Source organism: Oratosquilla oratoria, chromosome 1, assembly GCF_046742065.1.
Source record: "Oratosquilla oratoria isolate Oo_2021 chromosome 1, ASM4674206v1, whole genome shotgun sequence".
NCBI lineage: Eukaryota > Metazoa > Arthropoda > Malacostraca > Stomatopoda > Squillidae > Oratosquilla > Oratosquilla oratoria.
The window spans coordinates 55740935-55765243 of record NC_134777.1 but is presented as its reverse complement, the minus strand read 5'-3'; the positions used below and the strand labels follow the sequence as shown (position 1 = coordinate 55765243).

The 24309-nt window shown below is 46.3% G+C and overlaps 1 protein-coding gene across 3 annotated transcripts in view; it reads right to left on the bottom strand.

Annotated features, from left to right (window-relative positions):
- LOC143025853 (hippocampus abundant transcript 1 protein) overlaps positions 1 to 24309 on the bottom strand; it is a 243111-nt gene that overhangs the window by 203666 nt on the left and 15136 nt on the right. Inside the window, exon 1 of one of the 3 annotated variants that reach the window (XM_076185878.1) lies at positions 15077 to 15315. The exons of the other annotated variants lie outside the window; for them this stretch is intronic. Coding sequence (XP_076041993.1) covers positions 15077 to 15148 — 72 coding nt within the window. The 5' untranslated portion in view covers positions 15149 to 15315. Of the gene's footprint in view, positions 1 to 15076; positions 15316 to 24309 lie in introns of those variants that run through there. 3 annotated transcript variants of the gene reach the window in all.

The window sequence follows — 24309 nt, the reverse complement described above, 5'->3', positions numbered from 1 at the left end:
TCGTCCGACTGTGGTGTTAGTTGTGATATATATATATATATATATATATATATATATATATATATATATATATATATATATATATATATAAAATTGTGTATGTGCGTGTGCGTGTGTGTGTGTGTGTGTGTGTGTGTGGATGAAACCTGGAGATTATTAAATAGACAACACAGAGGGTACAAAACAATTCATGGAGGGCCATTTGGAGGGGATGGAGCGGAGAGTAAACGTGACAGCAATGATAAAAGTAAACTGAGGCCACAATTTATAATTGTATGGAGGTCGAGGTGGAAGAAAAGGGGTAAAGGGGGAGGGGGGGAAGAGGGGCAATGGGAGCCTAATGAGTATGGGAGATACGTTCTAAACACTGTGGCTACGGTGAAGAACTATAAAATTAAAGAAGTGTTGGGAGAGGAGAGAAGTTGAAGAAAGAGAGAAGTAAGGAGAGGGAGAGAGAATGGGAGGAGGAGGAGGGTCGGGACTCGAATCCGAGAACTTACTCGTAAGTACTCGAGAGGATGCACGCCAACCAGCCTCCCAGTGGCGCTGGCACCGACTGGGCGAGGACGACTGGCTAGCTGCCTGGTTGGGTGAGCAGTTGGCTAACTGGCTAGATGGCAGCAGGCTGGGTGATCTGGTTAGACAAAACGAGGTCGGGGACCTTGAAGCGGCAATCGGTTCCCGCGACACGTACGCATACACACACATACACACGAACATATACAAATAAACACACACACATGAACATATATACATACACACACACGAACATATACACATACGTGCATACACACATACATACACACAGGAGGGAAATAGCTGTCGATCACGAGTCCAACACGTGATCCAAAGACCAAGTGAATACACACATACATACACACATACACACACACACACACACACACACGTCCAAGGTCAGCGAAAGAGAGGCTACCAGTTCCCGCCTTCAGTGAGATACTTGTGCGCGCGCGCGAGCGCGTGTTTGCGCGTGTTTGCGTGTGTGTGTGTGTGTGTGTGTGTGTGTGTGTGTGTGTGTGTGTGTGTGTGTGAGTGTGTGCGTATTTACCTAGTTGTATTTTACGGGAAGGGGAGCTATGCTCGTGTGTGTGTGTGTGTGTGTGTGTGTGTGTGTGTGTGTGTGTGTGTGTATGTGTGTATGTGTGTGCTTGCATGTGTACACGTGCAAGCATGCACTTGGACGAGTGTATAATGAGACTAGCTTTGACTACGGGTTGTGTATACTGTACTTAAGGTCACGGAGGAGCCAGAGGACCTTGAACGGATGGAGTTACATGGAGGAGAAACGAACAGCAACAGACCTACTGGTCCTTACATGGTTGTTCGGTACTTAACCTAATCTAATACTATAATAGATTTCTTGTAACTATGTGGATGAGAAGGAAGAGGAAGAGTAGGAGGAAGAGTAGGAGGAGGAGGAGGAGGAGGAGGAGGAGGAGGAGGAGGAGGAGGAGGAGGAGGAGGAGGAGGAGGAGGAGGAGGAAGAGGACACAGTATTACGGGCCCTTTTAATATAGTGATACACTTTAAAGCTTTTTACTCGTATTCTAGTTGGCGACAGTCGAGAGCCCGACTCTGAACTTGCATTGGCGTCTCGCATGTGGGTGCGCACTTTCTCAGCTGCATAAAATAGCCTGTCTGTCTTTTTATTGCACCATTTGTCCACTGTGCCAATAAGAAGGAAAGATTGGAAAGTGGGATAGGAAATAAAATGCCCAATAATGGATCACTCAGAAAATAAATAAATAAATAAACGAATAAAAATAAAAATCGAAGTCTTCAAGGAATAAAAATGTATTGACACTGTCAGCGTACCTTCATTCATTGTGTCGAATCGATCCTAAACACCCTAGAAAGACATCTAGAAACACACACACACACACACACACCCCAATGGTACTTTCCCTCTTTATAATAGAAACAGCCGATGAGGCTTCGGCGGTGAAAAGGGAATGCCCTAATAGTCATACTCTCAAACATTTTCGTGGCCTCAAAAGTGCATTGCACCAATTATTAATTATTAGCCTTATGCTCTGACGGAATGCGGACCGTGGCGGGTGTGGGGGGTTTCGTGAAGAATACGGACTTTAACCGAAGAGATGCCGAGTAGGAAGAAGAAAAGGAGGAGAAGGAGGAAGCGGAGGAGGAAGAGACCGAAATACGAAAAATAAAAGATAAAAAGAATATGGAGGAGAAGAAGAAGAAGAAAAGAAGAGCAGAAAGGGGATGCAAGAACCATGAAAGAGAGAAAGAATAGGAAGGAAAGAGAGAGAGAGAGAGAGAGAGAGAGAGAGAGAGAGAGAGAGAGAGAGAGAGAGAGAGAGAGAGAAAGGTAAAACATCCAGATGGAACTTGGAAGGCATCATTGGAATCGCCCAGGCAGGGGGAAACGGGAATGGGGTCCATAGAAGCCAATCTGATTGGAATGATTGGGAAGGGCCGGCGGAAGGGGGAGGTATGAGAGAGGGAGAGCATGTTCGAGAGAGAGGCTGCGTCCAGGTGAGGACGAGAGATAGAGATAGATAGAGAGAGATAGAGGCGGCCGTAGTTGAGAGCGATGGACAAGCAGGGTAGGATTAGTACCTTCGAGATGAGCTTGTGTGAGTGTGTGTGTGTGTGTGTGTGTGTGTGTGTGTGTGTGTGTGTGTGTGTGTGTGTGTGTGTGTGTGTGTGTGTGTGTGTGTGTGTGTGTGTGTGTGTGTGCGTGTGTGTGTGTGCGTGAGGGGGATGACATGTTGCTGGGTGAGGTGGGGGAGTGGAGGGAGGAAGAGCTTCTGGGAATGAGGCAGAAGGGCAACACGGAGAAGGAATGTCGACGAGATCGCCCACAACGACGACAGGAGGAGGAGGAGGAGTGAGGAGGATGACCAAGAGTATGGCCCCGAAGAGAACTGTAGGGTTTTTTGGGGTCGGAATGATCCGTGGCTCTTTGAGGATTAAACTGGGGCGATGGAAAGTGCGCACGAAGCAACCTCAGAGTCTGGGCACTGGTCAATTTTAATTTATTTTTGTCATTTATCATTACTATCATTGCTACTACTACTACTATTACGTGAAGGCAGGCGCGTCCTTTACCACATGAAACCTAACCCCTTCCACACCGGGTAAAACGTCCCCATTTTTTTTTCCGCCAGACAATTTGATTCATCTCCGTCACATCTCGGACGGCTATCTCTCCATCGACCGCTTCCCACCTCGGGCGGAACCAGGCGGCACACAGACGTGAAAGGATTAAACTCGCCACAAAGGCAAAACGGAAAACGGCTAAAGTCGGCCTTGATAATGAATGAATGAATGAATGAATGAATGAATGGGCATACGAGAAATTGATCAAGGAGGGAGACAATAGGGTGCATCGACAAGTGGAGGATAGGGCGACTCCCAAGAGAAGGGAGGTGTGTGTGTGGGGGGGGGAGGTACTGTATATCTCAGGGCAGGTCCCCCCCCCCCTCTGTCGTCCCAGCCCTCATGCACTTGAGCCGTCTCTAGATGGTTTACAATGCATGATTTTACAGAAGACCATGCATGTTGCAATAAATTAATAAAATAAACGAATATAAAAATATAAGATAATAAAAATGAAACTAATAAACAAATAAAAATGTAATGGAATAAAAGAATATAAACAACTGAATAAATGAAATAAAGGACGGCAGGTCCGGAATGAATTCCCTGGGGTACTCCAAACCAATGCTACCCTAATGGTAGTTACGTGAAAAGCCGAATAAACCACAGAAATATTAATCCTTACGCTCACATGAAATATGGCTAATAATTGCGATGGTGTGCGTGTGTGTGTCTAAGCGGTTTCATGCCACATTTTCCTTTAAGCATGTGCAGTTTCACGAGTACTCTGCTCTCTCTATCCCACATTATAAAGTTTCCTACTTTTACTAGAGGCACAACAAGTTTCGCCAAATGCAGAAGATGACGAAGTTATCTCGCCAAATGCGGAATAAAGCGAAACTATCTCACCAAAATTCGGAATATGTCGAAACTATCTCGCCAAATGCAGAACATGGCGAAAGTATCTCGCCAAATACGCGACAACACATGTTGGATGGCATGGCAGGGGATGAGATGGATGGTAATAAGGTTGATTATGACCTAGTTTGTAACATGGTCAATGCAAGTGGCCAGATAAGAACCCTCCCCCATCCACACACACTGTCTCACTCTCAGTCTCTCTCTCTCTCTCACGCTATTCAGGTACCCGCCCTACTCCCACACAAAACGTAAATTATTTCGCAATCTATTTCCCCACCAACCAGACCTTAATCTAGTTTGTGCCACGTTGAGGAATAGGAGGAAGAGCGAGAGGGTGAAGAGGAAGAGGAGTAGAAGATGAACAGGAGGAAAAGAATCAAGATGATGCTAATGAGGTTGTGGAGGATGAGGAAGAGCATGTGGAGGATGAGGATGAAGCATTCTCCAGCAGCTGAATCTACGCCCCACCCACACCTCCTCCAATCTTCCTCGGCCTCATTCGATGTTGCATATTCTTTGCGATAGCGAGAGAGAGAGAGAGAGAGAGAGAGAGAGAGAGAGAGAGAGAGAGAGAGAGAGAGAGAGAGAAATAATATACTGTGACGAAAACCATTTTGACCGAACACAAAATGGGGAAAAATAATAATATATAAACAATAATAAATAAACGAAATATCTGTAAAGACAAATGAATAAAAACAAAACACTTTCTTAACTACGGCTCCTTCCAGTGCCCTTTCCTCGTAACAGTTTCACCACAATTCAACGACAAATTCAGAGTTACACAACCTCGTACTCTGCCACCCACCGACAACTGCGCAAAGTACAAGCTCGTGTATTTTGTCTCGTGGATGTCATCCACATGGTCTCCAGCATCAACAATCCCAACCCTCTACTAGCGTCAGGACGCTTTGCTTTGAGCCAAAGGTCTAGGAATTCCTTACATGGTTCTCCACACTCGTTCCTTTTCTAGATCTTAGACATGAAATGAGGTCAGAAGTAGGGCAAGGAGGAAGGAAATGGTGTGTGCGCGCGCGCTTGTTGGGGGGTCACAGCTGATTTATCGTGCCCCTTGGATGACTTGACACGACCTAACACTGCTGCTGCAGACCCTCTTACGCCTTTGCCCCCCCCCCCAACGGGAATCCCTACGACTCAAAAAATGTCCAACTTCCTACCTCCGCCACCCGTGCACACCCCATTTGGAATCACCACCACCACCACTACTACCACCAATATCAAGAGAAAGGGTCGATTCCAAGGCGAGGCACTAGGGTCGGTTCCAACAAGGCTAAAGTGCACAGCAAGGACGAAGGGCGGGGCGGGAGTGAGGGGGGGTCCGCGGTAGTGACGGGTAATGTCCTTGAAATGCGAGGGAAGGGTGAGGGGGGGGGGGCGTATACTATGATGAAACACGCCGCTGACGTCGAAAACACTGACGTGGGGGGGGGGGTCAATAGGGAAAAGATGACTGCGAGAACTTGTGGAAGAAGGGGAGAGGGAAAAAGACAGGTAGATAGGTCGATAACGAGAAACAGAATGTGAGAGGGTTTGAGGAAAAGAGAAAGGGATAGTGAATGTGAGTGTAGGGGGATGGGGGCGAGGGAAAAAAGTAAGAGGATCAATCTTAAAGAAAAAAAAGGGGGTGCGCACGTTCAGAGGAATAGCAACTCCTATACATAGGTATGTGTGATAGATAAAGAGAGAGAGAGAGAAGGGGGAGGAAATTCCGAGCAACAACAGACGCGTGAGCATGCATGATGCATGCACAAAGTTTACATTTAATTAGTTCTGTGTGTGTGTGTGTGTGTGTGTGTGTGTGTGTGTGTGTGTGTGTGTGTGTGTGTGTGTGTGTTTGTGTGTGTGTTTGTGTGTGTGTGTACGTACGTACTGTACACCCAGTTAACTACGGCCCCTCCCTCCGTCCCTCCCGCGCCACGGTCATGCAGGGGTTAATCGATCCACGAGGGAACCTCCGCCCCACCTGACCGGTTCCCGCCATAGAGTAGGTGTGTGCCTGTGCCCCAAATTCCGGCAAGCTCTTCACTATCTCTTCTTTGCGTAATGAGGCTGGAAAATGGGAATATAATCATTCTGACGCTTATTTCATTATAGTGTTGGTGGTATTTGGAGAGGGAGAGAGAGAGAGGGAGAGAGAGAGGGAGAGAGAGAGGGAGAGAGGGAGAGAGAGAGAGAGAGAGAGAGAGAGAGAGAGAGAGAGAGAGAGAGAGAGAGAGAGAGAGAGAGAGAGAGAGAGAGAGAGAGAGAGAGAGAGAGAGAGAGAGAGAGAGAGAGAGAGAGAGAGGCAATCTTGTTCGGTCTCTTTGCGAAACAGGTACCCACGTTAAAAGGTCAGCCCAACCGGCATTTCCTCACATTGGCCATTTTGCAATCCAGGAGGACCCGTTCTGGCACCGACCTTGGCACTACCAGACAAAACCAGTTCTCTGGCCCCCAGAGTGCCACCCTCGTCGCCCTGACACGACCGTCCCGCACCTGTTCCTGGCACAAAGAACCAAGCGTCGTGACGTGTCATCTAACCCACGCTTCTGACACGCAAATGGGACCACAGAAGCACCGACTACGGAAAGATGACTCCAACACATTGCTCGCGAGCACCCGCCAAAGCCGGACAAAACTCTGACGTCCCACACTTTTAAGATTTCTTATCAGTTAACAATTTCCAGCAGACCTCTAATTCGATCAAGTTTTTGTTGGTGTTTTTTTTCTAAAGGTGTTGCGGCCTTCAAGAAAGTCTTACTTGTTGAACAGTTACATAGGTTTCAAAATAATGACGGGGGAGGAGGAGGAAGAATGAAGAGGAAGAGGAGTAGGAGTACAAGGAGGAGGAGAAAGAGGAGGAGGAGGAAGAGGAGGAGGAGGACGAGGATGCGAGGAGGGAAGAGGAGGAAATGGAGGTGGAGGAAGGGCGAGGAGGTGGTAAAGATGAGGGAGGAAGGACTTGAAAGCGGAAGAAAAGGATAAAGTGGAGAAAAACGAGGAGGAAACGGAGGTTGAGTGAGGGCATGGAGGTGGTAAAGGAGGAGTGGGAGGAGGAGGAGAAGGAGGAGGAGGAGGAGGAAGAGTTAGGAAGCGGGAGAGGAGGAAGACGAGGAAGCGGAGAATATTGCACTTCGTATTCGTCCGCATACAAATGCAAATCACCGCCACATACGTGCTGACACAAGGAACACACAAGGTCAATTCTCCTCCGGGAAGGTTATAGCTGTCGATCACGAGACATAGACGTGATCCAAAAGGAACAGGCCTACTCCAACTAATAACCCCCTTTCGTACCGTACAGCACTTGTCCATTTCCCTGTGCCTGGCGCCCGGCGATTTTATTCATCCTTGTGACACTCCGCCGGAGCTACTGTGGCTCCGGCAACTATCGGCTCTGCAAACCGCCTCAACAAGATAATTATACAACCAATTACACAACACGACAGCCCTGCATAGGGGTATTACAAGATCAAGCACAGTAGCAAACAAGCTCAAACGACCAACACATATGTTAAACGTCTTAAACTTAAACCCCTTCCGCGCCAGGTGGTCCTTTCCTTTTCCTGGCCATTTCAGGGAAAGGAGGGGGGGGACTTTAGTGACATCCCTAAGGACCAGAGTCGTGCAGTATTCTTTTATGGTTAGGAGCTCATCTCCACTGATAGAAGCATGCTGATCACGCAACTCCCATCCCTCTGGTCTACTGCCTTTTCCAAGCTCCCCGATAACAATAAATAAATAAATATACAAATAAACAAAAAAATAAATAAAATACCCAACGTAGTTTGGGGTGGGGGGGACTGAACACCTTAAAAAAAATCATATAAAAAAGTTTAGTCTTTCAACTTGAAAATTTCAGGTTTTGTTTAAAATACAGATAGAAATACATTATGAACCCGAGAACTTGCTACATCGTGACGTCATAACGGTTTTTTGACGTGATCGAATACGTGCGTAGTATTTTTTGTACTACAAACTTTTGCTTTTTCATGGTAATACTTAAGATCCTATAAACAATTTCACGCCTGCTTTTTTAAAAATTCGCTATACGACGTGAGATATAGGTGTCGTAATTATGGTCACTTACCCATTTTCGCGTTTTTTTCCCCTACTTAGATGGAACCCATCGCTCTGTTTTTCAAGATAATAATAATAATAATAATAAAAAAGGAAATAAAGATGTACCTATTATACACTATCAGAAACATTTTCAGGCTGCTACAATTGATTAAAAAATTTTGGCATCTCTGTTATTGTGATTTTTATTATATTCACACACATTATTATATAATGTATATTGAATAAGTTGACAGTAAATATTTTCATATATATACATATCTACTATATATATTACATTAAAATGTATTTGTTACTCGCCAAGCGGTCCTTTTCATAATTGAAGATTTTGCGCTTTTACCGGTTTAAAACCTCACTGCTGGGGTGTCATCACTTTGTCAAATCATTGCAGAGTGGTTTATTTTTACCAGCAATGAGCGCCTTTCCTCTGCTCAATGACAAAGCTTACCAAAAAGGTGTTTGATCCTACACAGGCGCGATCCCAGCCCCGTATGTTTCTCCTTCGCCAGCTATTTTCTCTTCCTCCTCCTGAATTTCCCTCATCTTCTTCTCTTCATTTGGAAGAAAGCACTTTGTCAGCTGTGTTGTCAGGTGTGGTGGTATTTGGTGGTGGAGATGGTGTTGGCAGTGGAGGTGGTGGTGGTGGTGACGCGCGAGGCGGTGGCATCCCTCCTCCAAGCCTCTCACGCCTTGCCCTCCTTCTAGCACAACTTTCATTCCACTTTTGGCTCAATTTTTTCATCTTTTCCTTGGTTTTCCTCTTCATCGTGATGCAGTTGATGATTGGACATCTAGTAAGTGTAGTAATGTCCAGGAAATAAGGCAAACAGCGGCACAGGAACACAATATCGCCACAGTCAGTTAGGTGTTTATGCATCAATCTACTCTGATGTTTGATGGGTAACTTAGGCTTGAAGCGTGCTGTGCACACCACACGGAAGAGGAAGTCACGCTGATGCCAGACGTACAAAAATATAGCCATTTCATGGAATTAGACAAGCGAAAACAAGACATTTTTAGACATTTAGGGCCTATTCTTGCGCGAGCCATTTAAATTGACACGCCTTACGGGACCTTCAAACTCCCTCCATTACGCTGGGGAGGAAAAAGTCGTTCATATTTTGCTTTTAGGATGTTTATATTATCTAAAATTCGATTTTTGGATGAAAATTTCATGATTCAAGGTGTTCAGTCCCCCCTTAACTACGAAACGAACAAGATCAACCCATCCAGTTATCTACAGCAGACGGTGCCTTAAAAAATTAGGATTCAAAAAAATATATTTCCAATATGTTGTGCAGCACCCCTTCCGCCCCTAAATACCCCCGTTAATAACCCCTCTCCTTTGTCAATAACACTGTCCAATACTAATTATTGATCCAGGTTATTAAGTGCGTCGGGTGCTATGTACAGTCCCGAGCAAAAGGTTTGACCCACGATGCAGCTCTCACAAAGTCAATATGATTTTTTTTAAGTCGAGCACAGGATATATTTCCCTATGTAGACTTATGGTGAGGTATCTTTCCTGAACAGATGAAAAAAAATGTCTGGCAAAGAACCTGAACTTCGTATCATGGAAAACTCTGGGTGGATTTTTTTTTTTTTTTTTTTTTTTTTTGTACATATGCAAGTTCCAATCCACCCACTTATCCCGAACTCAAAATTCGTAACCAACAAAAACGTAATCGAAGCACAAACGGACCGACCCACACCAAATGCAACGGCACAGGAGGTCGAGATGGGGGGGGGGGGAGGCGGCAGAGAGAGGGTTGTTGCTAGGGCGCTGTAATTAAGGGAAGAGGTGGAAGGAAAATGGAGGGGTGAAGACAGGTGGACTTTTTTTTTTATAACGGAAAATATATGATAAGGATCTTCGAACCAAGTAGAAGGGAGATGGAGGAAAGTGTAGGAAGTGGAATTTTTATACAACAGGAAATACCACACGCTGCTGGGTCGCCATTTTCTTTTCTCCAAGAGAACGTCATCATCAACTTCAAGTCATCGGACGAGTAGATGGCAGTGTGTGTGAGTCATGGTCTCGTGGTGTGTGTGTGTGTGTGTGTGTAAGATGTCACCTTACTTGGTGGAGTGGAATTGGTAACATCTCCCACCACGTGACATAGGGAGCCACGCCCTTATTCAATCATGTCACGTCATCTACAGAGCCCGGTGATCAAAACCAATAAAACACACACATTATATATATATATATATATATATATATATATATATATACATATATATATACTATAATAAAGTAGTAGCTTCTGTCTGTTCACGAACTCCTAGGGTTTTGGAGATAGACCCCCATAACCATATATATTCTGATACCCTATCACTCCAGGTACTTGGATAACTATATTTCATTTCCAAAAGAAATATTATTTTGGCTAGGGTTAAGGGTTAAAGGGGTATGGTGGGGTAACACGCCACTACTGTAGTGTCCCCTTAATACGATTGGTATTTTGTGACAAAAATTACTATGATTAAACAAAACATTGTATGTGTTCATAAATATTATTTATATTTGTGAAATTATTGTTGCCACAAACCATGATAGCTTTTGTAAGAAGAAAACATGTAAATGTAAAATGATTCTATAATTATACCAAATGTTGAAATATTGGTTATTTTTATATATCTTAGTGCGGCCGGAAGTAGATTATTCACAAACTCCTAGGTTTTTGCAGATAAACCCCTATAACCATACATTTAGAAGATAAATAAACGAGATACATTTCTTCACCTTTTAGCTGTAGACATTCAGTCAATCCACACACACACACACACATACGCACGCAAAAGAATGTGTACATATGATATTTGTGTTTGTGTATGCATGTATTTTCAAACTAGGGTTTCCCAACCTTTGGGGGCGGGGGCGTAAACCTGAGAGGGGGAGTGTTTAAAGCTATATTTCATTGAAAATATATATTTTGGTTAGGGTTAAGGGTAGTTAGGTGGGGTATGGTTAGGTTAGGAATTATTCATGAGCTCGCATCAACGCGCGGGTAATTTGGTTAGTATATATATATATATATATATATATATATATATATATATATATATATATATAAGACTGAATATATATATATATATATAATATATATATATATACTGTATATAGTGTATATGTATATATATACACACACATCCTCGCACACCATATAGATTTTACAACCAAGTACTCTTGACCGCTATGTACCACGATACCCACCTGCGTACCTAAAGGTAGCACATTCATCATTATGAACATTTACGATACAGACATGTTTATGAGGTCGCAATACTCGTAACGCAGAGATACGACACGGAAATTACAGTTAAGCCGGGTCCACACTTGTTGCATTTCCACGTATCGTATCATCTTTGCGTACCACCTAGTGATACGATACGGTGCAACAGGGTATTGTACCCACTTGTTGCGTATCCGTTCAGTTCTCATGTCAGTTGATTTTGTAGAGTACGTCATACATTTTCTTATGTAGCAGTTTTCCTAAATAAATCTAAAAAATTGCCAGACAAAAAATTTGAATTCCGTATCACAAACTCTGGGGGCAAGTAAAAAAAACTTTGCTCGTTAATGTATGTAGGGGGAGGAGTCGCGTCTACATTACAAAATGTCCTGCCGTTTGCCGCAATACCACCTATACAGTGCTGAAAGGCACTACAGGTCCCCCACTACTCAATCCCCCCTTCCCCCTCCATACCTGTTGCCCTCCCCACCTGTTGCCCTAACCGCGTTTTTTACTCAATCAAGAGAGTGACTATGGACGAGCTCGCGTTTCCTACTGTGTGTGTGTGTGTGTGTGTGTGTGTGTGTGTGTGTGTGTGTGTGTGTGTGTGTGTGTGTGTGTGTGTGAGACCACGCGTGTATGTACAGTATATGCGTTCGTTTGTGCCTGTCCGTGCTTGCGCGCGCATACACGAACCTCATGCTAGCACGAGACACACCTATTGTGACGTCACATCGCGCGGATGCGGGTCACCAATTGTAAAAATTCAATTTACGAAATCTAAACCCAACGTGAAGGGTCAACGCCCCCCCCCCCTCCCCCACGTCATTCAGGGCAATTCACACGTGCGTGTGCACGCATGCTCCCTACTCCCCCAGGTAACTAATACGTTCCTTTGTTCTTTAACAGGTTCATGAACCCCACAACTCCGACTGGAAGCCATTGTTCTCGGGTTCATTCTCCCTCCCCCCACTGTCAAACGCAACTGTCGGCCTGCCTGTTCCCTCGGTGACGTCATCACAGCTCACACTATGACCTTGTTCCATTGAACAATGGAATACACCAAAACACGTGTGCAATCCCAGCACCTTCGTTCATTCATTATCAAACTGGTCTCGTTTAAAAAAAAAATACTATACAACTAGTGTTCAGTTGAATCTCTCACTAAGCCTTTTGCTACGCAAGGAGGGGAGAGGGGCGGAGGAGGGCAGAGTTCCCTCGACTAAAATCGCTTGTCCAGGATAAATGTAATGCAACAGGAATGCAAAGGTCATCCGAACCATGTTAATGATGTATAAATTCCCTCCTCAGGCTACGGCAGCTATACAACCGCAGCGTGGAAGCGAGACCACAGATGTCCTCGCCCAAAGTCGAGCTAGCAACACAGCACCACCTCAGCGATGATGACGTAACCAGACCACAGCGGCGGCGTCGTCGTCGTCGTCGTCCTCGTCTCCTCATCGGTATTCCGTACACGATGGAGCGACCGACGGATCGGGAAGGTTACGGACCAGTTGGGGTTACCTTACATCTCAACGAAAGAGAAACCGCTACAGTGTTGCTACCTGCACACTCCCATTACGAAGTGACAAGGGAGTCCGTCTCTCTACCCCTTAATACATGGATGACGGCGTCCCGTGTTACTCTGTGTGTGTGTGTGTGTGTGTGTGTGTGTGTGTGTGTGTGTGTGTGTGTGTGTGTGTGTGTGTGTGTGTGCGCGCGTGAGCGAGAGAGAGAGCACGCGCAAATATATCTGCGTTTGTGTACCTCTATATAATTGTGTGCGCGCGCGCGCGCGCGCGCGAGAGAGAGAGAGAGAGAGAGAGAGAGAGAGAGAGAGAGGGAGAGAGACAGAGAGCGAGATAGAGAGCACGCTCGAATATATCTGCGTTTGCGTACCTCTATATAATTTGTGTGTGTGTGTGTGTGTGTGTGTGTGTGTGTGTGTGTGTGTGTGTGTTGAGAGAGAGAGCGCGCATACTCGTGTATTTACGTATGCATGTCTTCGTGTGTCTGCTTTTGTATATAACCATGCATATGTGCGAAGAGAAAAAGAGTAAAGGAACGAAAGGAAAAAAAGAAAGAGGAAGAAAGACGAGATATTCACGCGTATTCTCAACAGACGTGTACTGCTCCACAAACCACTAAGTGAGAGAGAGAAGCACCCTCCCTCCCTCCCCCTCCGCCTGCCAACTCCACCTAACACACGAAACATTATCCTTAAGGCAGCGTTTCCCAACCTGGGGTGCTGAAATCAATTACTGGGGTTGCTGGAAAGTGATGCACACAAAAATCACATTGATATATGTATCATTGATTACCTAGTTGTGCATATTTGACTTTTTCCAGGCTATTTAATTTTTCTAGGGTGTTCTTATTTCTTCTACAAACAATATTGTCAATCTGTTTCAGTTCTAAGGAATCGAGAAAGTAAATCATCAAGCAGAACACTTCACTTTCTTTTATCCTTCTAATAACAAGACAGAGGTGCTGGACTGCTAAGACATGACAGCAGGGGGTGCTATGGTCGGAAAAGGTTGGGAAACGCTGCCTTAAGGCCTCTTCACACTGGGCAAATTTCCATCAATTCTTGCGAGTTCGTTTGAGTGGAAACGACTTCGGTCACACTCCTTCATTTCTCGAATCCCCAAATGCCAAATTACTTTCGCGTCCTACACTACAGCTCTGACTGACAATGTGAAGTTAAAACTTTATGAATGTAGACCCATTGTTGAAATGTTCTTAGGGAAGACTACACCACTAAAACCAAAGTTTTCTCCTGGTTATTCGAATGTACAACAGTGTGAAGCGGATGTGAGGCGACAAGACTGGTCTCACAGGAGGCAACCCGCACGGGGGGTAGCCAGCGACATCCGACAAGATTCCCTTACCGTGGCGAGACTTGGCAACCCCCGACAACGTACAAAACATAGCAAACACTTACATCTACATTCAGTCCACACTAAACCAGATGGGTCTCCCATTCTCATATTTTTCCTCTATCCTTCCGCTTAAACAACACCTTCCATTTGTAATTCTACATCAAAGTTTTATATCTTTCTCTGGTTGCTTCCCTACCGAATGACATTCTTCTCTTTAGTCAGGCTACCGTCAAGTCGTTTTGTTTATACACGTGAAGCCCCTTAGATAAAGACGGGGTAAGAAAAACTAGGGGGCTTTAACTCTTCTATTCTGGCTGTCGCCAGACACCCTCTTCGGTAGAGAGTAAATACTCCAAGCTGACCTCTTCATTTCCGAGGAAGTGGTCTCAGCTATAACCCGAGAGGGCGCCATCGAAATGAACAAAATTGCCTGGCACCAGTTACGATATAAGAAAAAGTGCCACACGGGCACGGAAGGGCTTGAGCAAGGAACATGGACAAACCATCGTCCTGATGAACTCTGCAAGCACGGCGCGCTCCAGCAGGTGAATTCCTGCTTTCACATGCACGCATGAACACACATACACTGTACACGCACGAACGAACACACGCGCACTGTGCACACGCATACCTGTACACAGGCGAGCGCGTAAACACAACACGAACACAATCATAAACAATCGAGTGTAAAATGTAAAAGCGTGCACAGACGGTACCATGCGACTACTTATCTAATTTACCACGATAACGTAAGCACACATATACAGCATTTATATTTTACTCTATATCCTCCCGCCAAAGGAGTAGCTATGCGAAATGTCAATCCGCCTGCACCCCTTCCCTGGGACTCGGATACGGGGCAAACCCACCCACCTGCATCTGGTTGGGTGAGCGACAGCACGCCTTCCCTTTCGAACTCAGCTGCACCTGGACAGGGATCTTCATCTTGTCCGGGTCGGCCTAGGCTGACCTGAGCGCAAGGCGCCGAAGCGGCAGCTTCTCCCTTCTTCCGCCGCATTCACTGTCACTTGACGTTGACACACTGTTTACAAGTCTCAGCGACTAGACTCTGCACTGCGAGATATAAACACTTCCATGGCTGGTTACGACCCACTGCACTGGACGCACGCAAAGCGAAGACTAACCCCAAGGTGAAAGTAAATTTTGCCTCATGCCGGCCGGAGGTACTCACATGTCCACTAAAAACTGCACCGTCAGACGGCGCGGCCACTTAAGACCTGTTATCGCAGATATCCACGTTCCCAGCACAACTTTTATCAACCACCGGGGCTTCAGGCGGCCGTCGCTCAGACAGCAACACATAAGTCTTCCGAAACCTCCCTGGAGTAAATTTCCTTGTCACCACACGGAGTTGTCACGCACTTGCAGACTTCCACGTCACCTTGCAGAAGCCTCTGGTGATCACTCATCCGTCGACAGGATGACGTCATCGACGGCTCCTCCACATGTTGGGGCCACTAACTTCAAGCCTAAGACACCAACAACACGTTTTCCTCGGCTCTACACCAGACACACTTTCACACAAGTCTTCCCAACTTCTCCACCTTGCCCTCTCCACCTAACTCTACAAGGTCTCTTCCACACCCCTCTCCCGCTGCATCCACTCTCGCTCCACCGGATCCACTGAACCCACTTCACCCTATGCACTCTGTCTGTTGCACAGTACCAGACTCGATCCACCGGATCCCCGACTCCACCACCACCACCACACGTAGTTGTCCCGCTCCACACAATTCACTCGTCCCGATCCACATTAACACTGTCTCAGAGCCACGGCTGCATTGGCTACACTCAACTGAATCCGCTCAACAACTGTTTCAAGCCGAAAGACAACCACAGACACATCTGCCCCCCACCCTCACCCCGTTCCCCTTTCCCTCCCGCGCCGGTGGCACGAACCCCTTACTACGTAACCCTCCCCCCTCTCCAACCCCCACCCCCGCCTCGTTACGTCATAAAGCTCGCTGTGTGCGTCGCAAACCTCCCAGAGACGTACCACCAAAGGGCGACAGGAACCAGCTGTTCCGACGCAGCTGATACGATCCGGAAGCACTAAAAATACCGAATCACGGCTCAGTGTGTGTGTGTGTGTGTGTGTGTGTGTGTGTGTGTGTGTGTGTGTGTGTGTGTTTGTGTGTGTGTGTGTGTGTGCGCGCTCGCGCAAATAACTCGCCACGAGCTAACGTTACATAACCGCGCGCCGTTCGGTCGTCTGTGATCTTTCCTTCCCGGACCCGCCAATCCGTTTAATCAGCACAGACCTGAAAATCTCCGAAAACGCACCGAGCCCCGGCCACGCCACGTGCGCAAGATAGAAAAGCAAGGAACCCACATTATCGAAAAAACGTTGCAACCTTCCTCACAACCCTCTCGCGCATTTGTCCACCTCCTCTCGCCTCTCCCCCAACCCTCACCTCCTCCTCCTCTTCGCACCTCTCCTCCACCCGAAGTTAGCTAAAATCCGCTGATAAAGCACTAAACCCGCGTCTTCCCTCGGCTCACCTACTCTGCTCGACAGACACGGCGCAGACTTGCCCTCCCCACGCATCGGAAACTGACAGGGAGGGAGGGAGGGGGATGGAGGAGATGGGAGGAAGAAGCAGAGGGGAGGAGGGAGAAAAGGAGAAGGGAGTGGGGGAAGTGAGTAGGGAGGATGAAGAGGAGGTGGGGAGGAGGAGAGCGAGGAGAGGAAGGTGGGGGAAGGGAGAATGAGGGAGCGGGGATGGGAGCTGGGGAAGAAAGATTAGGTGGGCGGGAGGAGGAGGAGGAGGAGGAGGAGGAGGAAGAGAAGGAGGAAGAGAAGGATGTGGAGGTGGGAGGAGGAGAAAGAGGTGAGGAGGAGGAGAAAGAGGTGAGGAGGAGGAGAAAGAGGTGGGATGGGGGAGAAAGAGGAGGTGGGGTGGGGGAGAAAGAGGTGGGAAGGAGGAAAGAGGAGATGTGGAGGAGGAAAGAGGAGGTGGGAGGAGAAGGTTAAAGAGGTGGAAGGAGAAGGGGAAAGAGGAGGTGGGAGAAGGTGAGAGAGGAGGTGGGGGAGAAGGTGAGAGAGGAGGTGGGGGAAGAGGAGAAAGAGGAGGAAGAGAAGGATGAGGAGGTGGGGGAGGTGGAGAGGAAGAGAAGGATGAGGAGGTGGGGGGAGGATGAGGTGGGGGAGGAGGAGGAGGAGGGGGGGGAGATAAGTCTTACTTTGATTACATAGGGAACGGTTCCAGCTGGCGTTAATGGCGACCTGGTCAGCTGTGCACAAGTGTCCGCCAGCCTTTCCACACTTGAGGCGCACGGCTGAATAAAATCGTCTGGCGGCAGTAGAAGTACAACGACAAATGCCACTCGATATTGATGGGACAAAAGAATGAGTGACATTTAGTACGGGCTGGACAAGAGGAGGAGGAAGAGGAGGCGGAAGAGGAGAAAAAAGAAGAGGAAGAGAATATGTTATACGAGGAAGATTTTTTTCAGAAATAACCAGCGCTTCTAACCATGTGGGCAATATCGCAACGAAGAGGTGGAGTCAGAATTATGGGTACATGTAAAGTGACAATCTCAGAATTACAGACGTGGACAGTGTGTGTATTCACTTGGTCTTTTGGATCACGTGTTCGACTCGTGATCGACAGCTATTTCCCTCCTGGAAGAGAGCTCAGAGCTCGTAGGTCCGATCTATGGGTAATGCTATGACCTTTCACACAGGCAGGATTCGAACCAAGCACTACGCGCACCACCATGCTAGTAGTTCATCGTTCTACCAACTGCGCCACCGTGTGTGTGTGTGTGTGTGTGTGTGTGTGTGTATAATATATATATCATGTACATATATACATTATACATACACATAATACACTTATAATAAAAAATAATAACCATAGCAGGCCAATCACCCATACCGCGGAGCGAGTGATTACATATACATATGTAAATACAGGCGTCATTCGACAGCAGGTATATTACTGGCTAGTTTCCCACGGCGCTGGGAATAATGAGGGTTGTGGTAGTGTGGGAGGGAGGGGAGGGAAGGAGGGAGGCAGAGACAACAGAAGAAAGGAAAGGGCAAGGGAAAGAAAAGGATCAAAGTGCAGAGGAAAAATAGAGAAGGAATGTGAAAAAACAAAAAGTTGAAGATGGAAAATAACGGAAAGGGAAAATAGAGAAAGGGAAAGAAGTGAAAAAAGGGGAAATGGGAAGGTAAACAAATGGATGGTAAGGTAAAGTTTAAAGAAAAATAAGGATGGAAGAAGAAAAAGAAGAAGAGGCCTAGAGTAGCATGACAAGGCCGCTCGGAGGACTCCCCCCCCCCCCCCGAAACCAAAACGTGCGATGGGACCTGGGGACCGGCCCGGACGAATCGGGGCAAGTCCGGGTCTTACTCAACGAAGGAAGAGACGGTGGCCGGCGCCAACGAAGGGCAAGGTCGTTCTGGCGCCAAAGCGGGACTACTAGCAGGTAGGATGAGGTAGGAAGAGGGTGAAGACAAAGAAGTGATGCATTACAGTAACAATAATTATGATATTAATGATAAAGATATAATATATAATATTAAAAATAATAATAACAACAGTAATGATACTAATAATGAGAGAATTTACAGAAAATTTAACTTGAATCGATAGATTGCAACCCCTTATCGAAACAGTCCCCCCCCCCAAAAAAAAAAGTGCGCGCATTTGTATCAAATTATAGCTTTGATTCACAGCAAGTTGGGTCAAAGGTTGTCATTGCAACCATGGCGAGATCGAAAGACAAGACGACGACCACAACTCGGCAGGTACGGTTTCTAGTAACAAGAGCGCAGCACTGGATGGGGCGGAAAAGCGACATATGTGGACTAAATTGATTATCCAAATTCAAAACCAATCATCAGTGGGGAGAACCTTTTGACTGTGACAAGGAAGAGGAGGAGGAGCACGGGGAGGAGGAAAAGGAGGAAGCAGAAGAGGACGAGGAGGAGGAGATGGAAGAGGGGAGAGAAGAGTAGGAATGAGAAAGATGAGGAAGAGGAGAAAGGAAAAGGCAAAAGAGGACGAGGCGAGGGAGGGGGGAGGCGGGGGGAGACAAGAAGAAGGGGAGGGAAGGGAAGGGGGGAGATGGGAAGGTGTGGGGGGAGAAGATGGGGAGGGAAAGGGGAGAGGGGAAGGAGATGGGGAAGGGAGAGAACGGAAGTAGAGAACAGTAGGGGCTGGGGCAGGAAGGCAAGGGAAGGAAAGGGTAAGGAAGTGAAGGAAAGTGAAGTGAAGGGAAGGGAAGGAAAGGGAAGGTAAGGAAAGGAAAGGTAAGGAAAGGAAAGGTAAGGAAAGGGAAGGAAAGGGAAGGAAGGAGAAGGAAGGAGAAGGGAAGATAAATGGTAAGGGATATGAAGGGAAAAGGAGGTAGGGGGAGACGAAGCAGGGACGGGGGGAGAAAGGGAGAGAAGGCGAGAGGAAAGGGAAAAGGAGAGGAGGATAGGGAAGAGAGGAGGAGAGAAGGCGGAAGATCAACGCCTTCTTCGGCCAACAATCCTGAAGAGAGGAAGCTTCGATCACCATCATCAACATCATAGACCACACAGCAAACCAAAGGTAACGCTACAGCAATACCAAACATCACTATATCATAATCAACCGCCACAACAAATAACGATAACGAGTTTCTGTGTGTGTGCATACACATATATTTCGTACACAAAGACATTACACACACACACACACGCATACACAAACCTTAGTACAGGAAATGTGGGAGAATAGAATGTGAAGAAAAAAAATTTGCAAGTATAAATGACGCACGGAGAGATGGTTCAACGTCCTCTTCGTAGGGCGCGACTCCGCGGCGATTGCATCAGGTCTTGCAAGACGGCTTCATTGAACAGCTGGACGGCCGGAGCCGCGTTCAGTAACCCCCCCCCCCCTAACTCCACCCCGCCCTAGTGTGCAGAATAAATAGTTCGGCGCCTGTTAATACAAAATCTGTATTGAGAGATAGAGAGAGAGATGGGAGAGGGAGAGAGAGCGAGGGAAAGGGATGGAGAGAAAGAGAGAGAGAGAGAGAGAGAGCGAGAGAGAGAGAGAGGGGGGAGAGAGAGGGGGGAAGCGAGGGAGAGATGGGAGAGAGGGGGGAGAGCGAGAGAGGGGGTTGTCCAACACGTGAGCCCCCAGGAAGACGGTTGCTATGTTGACTCACAATCAAATAATTACCCAGCAACTAACTGGCCCTTCAGTACTAATCACCTGAAGGGAAGCTGGGTACCAATGAAGGTAATTACTCATTAAAGCTGGGGCGGGGCATTTTTTTCCTAAGGCCATTTGGATATCTATTATGTAGAGACATTGGGACAAATTATGGGAAAGGTGGAGGGGGAAACACGGGTCTTTATCTGAATACAGAGTTTATTCCTGACCGGTTTCTCTTACAATAGCTTCTTCAGAGCTACTGTAAGCGAAACCGGTCAGGAATAAACTCTATATTCAGATAAAGACCCATGTTTACCCCTCCACCGAATATCTATTCCTTTCGCGGGCCGTGCAAAATCATTAACTTAAAAGATGGCCTCCTTTTATTTCCATTTGTTTATCAGACATTTAAATTATGCTTAGCGTAACGTTTATGCTTTATCATTATGATGCAGTTGTTACCGTATCAGTTTATATTTTCATGAAAAAACACCTTGAATTTCGAGTCGAGCCTGCGCGCGCGCGTGCCATGGCGGACCCGATCAAAGGCTTCCGTCCCCCAGCCCTGCATTCCAGTATACAGAATATCACCAATCACCAGAAAGGAAGGTGGCAAGGGGAGTGAATACGTTACTGACTGGACGCATCGCGAGGAGGTAAGCGTGGAACAAGGGAGAGCAGCCAGGTGCAGAGATGAGAATGAAAAGCTTGCACGGGTGACTCGGCAAAGATGGACGCCGTCGTGCGACTCGAGGGTGAGGTCAGGGAGGGTCGAGGCATTTCTGTCCAGTAGGGGATTCTGCTTAGGGTCTCGGTCTATTGCGGTCCCTTTCTGGGCGTGAACACGTGAACCTAACCGGTAGATAAATAATAATGATAAACAATCCACAACCTCCGCAGTGCGCATGTGTAACGAAGGGGCCTTATCGTTTTCAGCGTGGGAACAACCACCCGTTACTATTCTAACCATCTATCACTGCCCCGTTAGATCATTCAGCGTTCTTGTAAAGGGTGCAATTGCCACATGGCCACAAAAGGTTTGCTCGCTGCACGTGCTATCCACCTTCTCCATCTGATGCGAGGATTGTGTTCCGGGAACTGAATCTGTATACACCCAGGATGTTCGCATAGTTTAAATTCAGAAACTATATCAAATATATAGATTGAACACATACAGGGAGGGAGGGAAGGATGGAGAGAGAGAGAGAGAGAAACTAAAATTGTGGCAAATAAACAGCGTCGCATAATTCCTTCCGATTCGCACGGGGACAGGTCCTGGGGAGAGGAACTACCCTAGGGTAGAATCCATCCCTTCCAATCTCCGAACTTCGGGACGCTGGCCAAGCAAGCTACCTCATGGACCACCCATACCCAGAGCCCCTGGAAACCCTGGCGTGTGAAATCAATTCCACCACTATTTTTCGAAAAAGGCGGGGAAGGGGGAGAAAGAGGGGAGGAAGGGTGAGGAAGGGTGAGGAAGGGTGTGGGGGGCGGGAGAACCCGACCGCCTCTGGCACGCAGGAACTGTGACTCTTCAAACTCCTCCCGTACCACCAAACTTATGTACCGCTGTTCTTCTGCTTCCCGGAGACCACTTCAACATTAAATAAAATTGCCTGTCATCCACTCCCTGTCGCTAGATTTCGGTAGGTGGACCCACTTATGAAAGTCTATGAGGCCTTAGGACCCCCCAAAGGACCCCCAAAGGACCCTGGGCCCAAAAACCACTGCTCTGTACTTTTGCATCTTCGACCAGAGTACGGTATTCACTTGGTCTGCGCACACCGCCACCTCGTACGAATTGGACGACATTTCAAGTTCAAAGGTAAATGCACATCAACGTAAATCACCAAATGGCATGGCCAAACTTCGGCTATATCATCAGGTTGTAAATTTTCTTTTGGTGTTAAATGACTTTCATGAATAGTCTCACATAAACGCAAAGAACACGAAAGTAATGAATTACACGGACGAGGAAATGATGAAGAAAATCACAGTATGATCCGTCCTTGATTAGAATATACAGTTTCGGTGTCTCCACATGAAGTGAAAATTACAAAACAGAAAATATAAAGGGCAGCGACCAAACTGGTTCCCAGCCTTGCAGGTAAAGCTTTGCCATCACTCACTGAAAGAAGGAACAGTCATGAAAGGGGATAGACAGAAATGACAGGTTTTTGGTCCAGGACAGAAGATTAACAAGGGTGTGTGTGTGTGTGTATTCACTTATTCACTTAGTCTTTGGATCACGTGTTAGACTCGTGATCGACAGCTATTTCCCTCCTGGAAGAGAGCTCAGAGCTCGTAGGTCCGATCTATGTGTGTGTGTGTGTGTGTGTGTGAGAGAGAGAGAGAGAAAAGACAGACAATGAAAGAGAGCAAAGAGAGGAGGAGTGGAGAGAGAGAGAGAGAGAGAGAGAGAGAGAGAGAGAGAGAGAGAGAGAGGGGGGGGGGAGGGAGGGGGGGGGAAGGAAGGCAGTCAAAAAATGGGTTTCCATGCAACTTGAAATTGTTTGGAAGTTGATACAATCTAAACTAACTGAAACCCTAAGTCAATTCAAAATTAGTTATGACAATAGGCGAGAGACAGAAACCCAACAAACGTAGCTCCTTTCCAGTATATTACAAATGAGTAGATACACACACCAACACACACTGTGGAAAATTACCATGTGTACTTCTAAAATCTTACACCCAAATGCAATTTCATTCCAGGTGTCAGAAAAGTTTATCTCTGGGAAAAATCTTTTGTCTTTCCTGTTAAACCTACATAACTGAAGTAATTTTTAACGCACTTCTTCCTGACACCCAGTGCCAGTAAATTTCATTCAGCCCCATCTAACCTCCAATTGCTGCAGTTAAAAATGCACGGCCATGACAGCACCAATGGAGACTTGAGTGGAGCAGTCATTGTTGTTCTGCCATTAATCTCCTTACCTTCTTGCGCTATCACAACCTCCACTATGCCTAGAAATTACTATAAGCAGCCCCTACACAGTCAATACTATTGTGCAACATTACCAAAAGTGAGGAGACAGCACTGAAGAGCCAAGCAGAGACGACAATTGTACCAAGTCCACAGAGCATTAACTGATAATATTCACATATGGGGCAGCCTAGTGCAACCAATCTCCCACTACTTGCATACGATACTTGATGACTTTCTTTATATATTTTGTTGACTAATTCAACACTTCAACCTAAGAGGGGCACAAAAATTTACCATGACAACTGCTCTCTCCCCATTGGCAAGTACCTTGGAGGCAGATTTGTATACATATTTTATTCAATGGTTAATGCCTATTCTGTGCAGGCATGAGGGGGCTATTTATCTATTCAAGTCATCATTCCTTCCTCAAGTCCAACCCTCTAAGGGTTTCAGTGTAAATCATGTGTAGTCCATCACACTGTGTCAAAAGGGTTGCAGCACATGACCAACTATTTTATTGCACAGTGGGGTTTTGATCAACTGAGACTACAGGGAGAAACCCCAAACCATAAAATGAAACAGTATAATATGTGCCACATTACTGAAGGCATTAAGCCTTATATGATTATTTCAATAAAATTATTTAAGTTAACAATACCTAATACAAGGTACAGAACCCTATTAAACATACATTTTCTGTAAGACCCACTAAACTAACAAAGAAATGACAGCTTCATCTAACTCTACATTAACATAGATGATATAGCTTTACCCAGAAAATATACCCAAGATTCCTAAGTACTACAACTACTTACAATAGCAGCTGTCAAAACATTATATGATGAAACTATTATGAAATTATAATACTGAAATGAATACACACTAGGACCCTGTCCAGAGTGATTACATTTTTAATGTCTATATCCAACTCTTAGTCGATCTGCCTGTTGGAATTCCATAACACAGATAAGTGATCTGGTAGCATGTATGATACATTAGGGTTGCTAAATATTTTT